A 6455-nucleotide genomic window follows, 5' to 3' on the forward strand; every position below is an offset into this window, starting at 1 on the left:
CATCCCATTACTGAGGATATGCCCAAAGGATTATAAATCATGCTGCTATAAAGACACATGCACACGTATGTTTATTGCGGCACTATTCACAATAGCAAAGGCTTGGAATCAACCCAAATGTCCATCAGTGACAGACTGGATTAAAAAATGTGGCACATATACACCATGGAATACTATGCAGCCATAAAAAAGGAAGAGTTCTGCCCCCTCCCCACCCAGGCCTGTCTCCTGCCAGGAAAGGCTGCCTCATAAACTCACCTGCATCCATCCAGCTTCGGTTTGTGTTTTTCAGCCAAGGGGGAAGTTGGAGGGACTGACCCCAGAAGGGCAGGTGGAAGTGTAGGCATCTCTCAAACAGGCATGAGGCAGCCTGATGGGGTACCCCTACCCCACCACCCCTTTCCTGCCTCAACCGTCACCCCCGATCTTCAACACTGCCCCTGCCATCTGCAGCTCCACCCCCGCCTCCACCCCCACCCCAACTCCAATGTCAACTGCCACACCCACCTGACCAGGGGGTTCCCTGCACAAGTCCTCTGGGTCCCTGCACTCTGAACCACGCCTCCTCCTCCTCAACCTGGACTTCAGCTCCCCCAGCTCTGACCTCAACCTCTGTGCTTCCCCCACCTGGATCTCCCTTCTCCCCACCCCCAGTCGTCTGTTCACACCCATTTGGTATTGACCACGCCCCCTCCTCAATCCCATATCAGGGCACTAAAAGCCGCAAGCATCCCTGATCTAGATCCCTCAACCAGTGCTATCCCCTACTCCCATCCAGGGACTACCCTACCCAGAAACCTTTCAAGGGATGAGCTTCGACCATTTGTGGGCAGTGCCCAGTGGGATGCAGGGACTTCAGGACCCATCCTGGGGTCTCCCCATCCATCCCCAAACTACATAGCTACAGAGACAAGAGAAATCAGGGAAGGCTGGGAAGGGTCACATTCTCCATAGCCCTGTCAGCCCCTGTCCTTGGCCCCAGGCACACACACACACACACACACACACACACACACAGAGCAGGCCCAGAGCTGGAGGGCAGGCACCTGCCAGCAGGAGCAGAGGCCAAAGGGGCTTTTGCCGCAGGCTTTCCAGAGAGGTTCATGCTCTAAACGGCGGTGGAAGGCTGAGGTGGTGGAGCCACAGGAGGCCTGGGAGAGTCTGCCAGCCAGTCACCTCCCAGACACTTCACCCTGAGTCCTGTCCCCACAAGGGCAAAGATCAGGCACAGCTTCCTGAGCCACTCATGACCAAGGATGCCTTGCCCCTCTTTTCAGGTGATATATTATTTTGCAACAGTTAACATTTCAGAAAATCCATATTTAAATCAAATGCAGTGTCTGCCCATAGTTTTCATAAGCGGCTGTGAAGTCACCTGCATGCCAGGGCTCTCTCTCTCATATCTGAAGTTGTTTCCACAGGCAGGTGCATGCTACACACAATATATAAGGCATTCTTGAGTTAGAGGAGATTTCCATTTATTCATGTTATCAAAGTACAATCCCTGGGGTCCTCATGATGCCAACAGCCAAAGCCAGACTGAAGGTGAAGTCCCACCCTGACCTGCCTCTTGGCCTTCCCATTAGAGCCAGGAGAAAGGCAGCACGCCCAGGACTTCCACCACTGTCTCCTTAGCACGGGGGTGGAGTTTCTGGACAAGAAATCAGAGCCAGAAAAGAAGTCAGGCTTCTGAAGATCCTAATCCATAAAGCTCTACTGAGAGATGTAAAATAAAGCTTCAGTGAATGACGGAAATGCACCATACCCTCAAAGGCAGGATTCAATATTAAATATTTAATATTGAGTATCAATACTAAGTATCAATATTAAATATTTAATACTGAGTATCAATATTAAATATTTAATACTGAGTATCAATATTAAATATTTAATACTGAGTATCAATATTAAATATTTAATATTGAGGGTATCAGTTGGCCCCAAATTAATCTAGAATTTGAAAGCACTTTAAATCAGAATTCTAACAAGTACTTTTTTTTTTCATGATTTGACGTGATTGTAAAAGTTCTTCAAGAATAAGCATGTAAGAAGAGTCAAATCTCATGGGGTAAACTGGGAAACAGACAGAAACAGGCAAATCACAAAAAGGGAAGCTCGTGGCTAATGCATGCAAAATATGTTCATTCTCGTAACTCATCAAATGCACAAATTAAAATTATTTTCATTAAATTGATACAGACTTTGTTTTCTTACTGGGAATACCCAGGGTTGGTGAGGATGTGGGAAACGTATTTTCCTAGGAATGATGGGAATGCCACTTGGCACAGATGTCCTAGTGGGCAAGGTGGCCATGTGCATCCAAAGACAGGAGCCCTTCACCTGCCATTTTCACATTCAGGTCTTGATCATGGTAAATAATGAAGGCCAGGCCCAAACACTTAGCTACTTTTTTTCTTTCAAAAGACAGGCTCTGTGTCGTCCAGGCTGGAGTGCAGTGGTACAGTGATGTAATCTCGTTCACTAGGGCCTCTAATGCTGGCCTCAAGAGATGTTCCCACCTCAGCCTCTCTAGTAACTGGGATGGCAGGCACTCACCACCATGCCCAACTACTAATTTGTGACTGCTTTTCTTTCTTTTTTGAGACAGGGTCTCCCTTTGTCCCCCAGATTTGAGTGCAGTGGTGCAATCTCGGCTCATGCAGCCTTGAACTTCGGGATGCAAATGATCCTCCTCCCTCAGCCCCTGCAAGCAGCTGGGACAACAGGTGCACATCACCATGCCCGGCTAATTTTTTTGTAGTTTTTGTAGAGACGGGGTTTCACTAGATTGCCAAGGCTGTTCTCAAACATCTGAGGTCAGACAATCCTCCGGCCTCAGTCTCCCAAAGTGCTGGGATTACAGGTGTGAGCCACTGCACCTGGCCATGTGACTGCTCTTAAGACACTGATGCAAACGAAACCCTACACTATCTCAAAGTCTGAAAGGCGGATACACATGGTGAGATTTTACAGCTCCTGCCCAGGAACGCAGCTGTCTCATCCCACAACCCTCACCAGCACAACTGCCATCTCCAGCCCAGTGACTCACAGCCTGCCCCGAGGCTGCAGGGCCCATGGGGTCCCAGAATGGAAAGCCAGCGATCAGGCGGCTGTGCGACAGCAGGGCCCATAGGGAAGCGGCTTGAGCAGGCACAGACAGTGACGAAACAGAGGAAGCTTCCATGCTAGGATCCAGCCCCTGCGCACAGCAGCTCGGTGAGAAGGTGGGATGAGGGATGGCCCACCCTGACACTGACCTGGGCCACCCATGTGGCCCTCCCTCCACCCCTACACCCACCCTGGCCCAGGGTCAGGCCATCCCTGCTCAGAGCTGGGTGACCCGCACAGGGAGTGAGGGAAGCAGCCCAGGCTGCAGGCACCACAGGTGGCAGGGACGTCACAGTAAGTGGCCCACCAGGGAGTGGCAGTGGCCTCCATCCTCCCTGCTCAGCCACAGCCCCTGCTTCAGTGCCTGCCAGTCCAACTGTCAACTCATCCACTCAACTTTACAACTGGAATGTGGGGGCATTCAGGGCCCTGCCACAGGTGACGGCCACTCTAAGTCCTACCTGGTGCTGGGTAGGTCCTTTAAGAGGCCCAAGTCCTGGGCGCTGCTGTGAGGTTCCCTACATGCACAGAGTGATGGCTTGTGCCTGGTCTAGGTGAGCCCACTCAGTGTAGGTGGCACAGCCTAATCTAGGAACTGCCCTGCATTTCTATGTGGCTCTCAGCAGCTCAGTGAGCGTCCTCTGCACTGGGCGTGTCCCTCAGGTGCTCCTAGCCAGAACCACCCTTGACACAGTAGGGCACAAAGCACTACAGGAGTGGCACTGGCACCCGAGTGTACAAGTGTCAGCATCCCTGCTGCCTTCCCCACCCCTAGCTGTCCCCACCTGCTGATTCTGCCCCTGGGGTCACCCTTACTATTCAGGGTCCCGTCAGGAGACAGAAATCATGTGAGTGACATCAGCTCCTCATATGTAGGTGTTGGGAAAAGGGCTTGTGGGGTGCCTGTATAAACTGGCCATAAAAATATGGGACAATAAGTTGTGGAAAGCCACAAGAGGCCTCTGAGGAGGAAAGCCTCTTAATTGCCATCATGTTCCCATGCTCAGAGCAAGACCCGCTCTCTCATCTGTAAACACTGTGTTCAAGGAGAAAGACACTTCTTTGAAACACTGGAAGGTGGACAGACATGCAGGCTCCTAGTTAAGCGGCTCCCACTAGCTCCTCTCCGATAAGTTAAAGATACGCTGTTTGAGCACAAAGGAGATTCATTTAAACCGCTGTTGCTATAGATTACGCCTATGATGCACTGCCACCCTTTCACTGTTTCGCCCTGAACATCTGCATCTTAGATCTAAGTGATTGTACTCAATAAATAGTGAGGAGACCAGAGCTCGGCGCCTTTTTCAGCTTCCACATTTTGCACTGGCCCCCTGGCTCCCCACTTTTCACTCTTAACTTGTCTCTTCTCAATGCTTTGTTGCCACCAGACTTCGGGTACCCTACAGGTGGTGTTGAGGCTGGCCTCCCACATGTAGAGTCCCTTCACTGTGTCACATGTGTCCCTAACACACTTGCTACATCTCATGTCCTTTAGGTTCGGTGCTTTACTCCAGATAATGTTACTTGAATCTAAATTACAGTTTACTAATTTCTCAAAAGCTGCACCTAATGTGCTATCCATTCAGACAAACACACTCGCTTAGCAAATGTTTGTTGAGCCAGTACTCAGTGGCAGATTCTGTGGTAGGGCATGCCAAGTGCAGACACATGTTTGCCAAGACACAGGGTCACATGTGCATGCACACTTGGACCTGCAGGCTCACAGCAGTGCTCAGCCTGCTCCCAATCCCAATGTCCAGGGAGGACAGAGAATGTCACAACACCCAACCCCTCCCACTGCATGCTGAGCCCAGTTCCTGATACGCTGCCACCACGACAGCATGGCCCAGGGCTGAAGGTCTCTCTGCAGACCTGTCCTGACCACATTCACACACACACACACACACACGCATATACACAAGAGGCGTGTCCCTTGTTCAGATATACATAAAGCTCACCCATCGCCAAATTCCCTGCCTGTGCCTGCTGGGACCAGACTCCGCTGTCATGAGGGTGACATCTGCCCCCTGTGCTCTTCTGCTGGCTCTGATCTGCAGCGTCCAGCTGGGTGAGAAAGAGGCGAGCAGGGCTGGGAGGAAGCGGGTGGCCCTGCTCCTTCACTCTCATCACCATCCCAGGGTCTCACTGGCCATGGGAGGTTTCACTGAATTCTGCCCTCCTCTGCTTTCTTATCTCACCTCATCCACCACAGGGGATGCCTGCCTGGCTATCGATAAACTGCTTGGGAATGTTGTGTTTGATGTCTCTCAAGACCTCCTGAAGGAGGAGCTTGCTCCTTATAACCCCAGCCCCCTGACCGAGGAGTCCTTCCTCAAGATCCAGCAATGCTTTGCCAATGTCTCCGTGAAAGAAAGATTTGCTCATTCATTTGTTATTGTGAGTGTGCCCTGGGGGACCTGCACACACTACATGGGCACACATCCCAGGCCTGCACTTCCCTGCTTTCCATATTTTAAGCAGGAAGCCACATCCCAGGATGCCCACAATCAGATGCAGGCCCCCACCTGCCCCAACAGGGCCCTGCTGCCTCACCTCTCCAAGTCCTTGACCCAGATGCTGCAGCTCTGCAAGGGGAGAATCTCTGCCCCTGGTGCCCGGGAGAGGCCCAGGCATGCCGGGAACCACAGTCACTGCACCAATGCACTGATGATGAGTACACAGCAACATACGCTCACAAAGGATGCTATTAACAGCAACACACATACCCCATGCCTGCACACACACATGCATACACGTGTTACACCAAAACATGCCGAGTCACACTCAAGCAGCAGTCACAACCCACATCCACCATCTTTGTCCAGAGCCTGGGATCCCCAAGAAGCAGACACACTTAAGGAGCTCCTCTGAGCTCTGGGACTGGGCAGTAACGATGAGTCTGGGGAGCCTTTCACAGAGGCTACCAGCTCCTCTCTTTCTTCTTTTTCCAACAGACGAAGATCCTTCAGAGCCCCGATTGCGTAGATGCATCCTGATCTGAGGACCCCTGCAGATCAGATATTGGTCCTCCTGCCTTCCTTCGGGCTCCCCACGTTCCTGACCTGGCTCTGTTTATCACTACAGAGACCCCAATAAACACCTGCAGCTCAGCTCTGTGTTCTGAAATCTGTGTGGGGTTGGCTTTGACGGCATGTACAGAGTGTGACCAGGGTCCAAGTGTGAAAATACATGACTGAGGAAGAACTCACCAGATGTAGCACAGATATGCCTGTTTTCTTTTTGGCAGGGAGGAGGGTGACTGGAGTACACTGGCGCGATCTTGGCTCACAGAAGCCTCCACCTTCTGGGTTCAAGCAATTCTCCTACCTCTGCCTCCTGAGTAGCAG

General features: G+C 51.5%; 1 protein-coding gene across 1 annotated transcript; it reads left to right on the forward strand.

The window, feature by feature from the left end:
• Positions 1–3356: 3356 nt before the first annotated feature.
• SCGB2B2 (secretoglobin, family 2B, member 2) lies at positions 3357–6218 on the forward strand. The gene is made up of 3 exons (XM_011982302.1): positions 3357–5176; positions 5321–5505; positions 6063–6218. The coding sequence occupies exons 1-3, from the start codon at positions 5116–5118 to the stop codon at positions 6102–6104; spliced, it is 288 nt and encodes a 95-aa protein (XP_011837692.1). The 5' UTR covers positions 3357–5115; the 3' UTR covers positions 6105–6218.
• The last annotated feature ends 237 nt before the right edge of the window (positions 6219–6455 follow it).

Source organism: Mandrillus leucophaeus, unplaced genomic scaffold (genome assembly GCF_000951045.1).
Source record: "Mandrillus leucophaeus isolate KB7577 unplaced genomic scaffold, Mleu.le_1.0 Scaffold238, whole genome shotgun sequence".
Taxonomy (NCBI): domain Eukaryota; kingdom Metazoa; phylum Chordata; class Mammalia; order Primates; family Cercopithecidae; genus Mandrillus; species Mandrillus leucophaeus.

What these genes read in the sequence shown, in the direction of transcription:
- SCGB2B2 (XM_011982302.1), top strand. Translation starts at nt 5,116, where the DNA reads ATGAGGGTGACATCTGCCCCCTGTGCTCTTCTGCTGGCTCTGATCTGC. An exon ending in GATCTGCAGCGTCCAGCTGG is followed by an intron (nt 5,177 to 5,320) that starts GTGAGAAAGAGG and finishes CATCCACCACAG; the next exon opens with GGGATGCCTGCCTGGCTATC. An exon ending in TTGCTCATTCATTTGTTATT is followed by an intron (nt 5,506 to 6,062) that starts GTGAGTGTGCCC and finishes TTTTTCCAACAG; the next exon opens with ACGAAGATCCTTCAGAGCCC.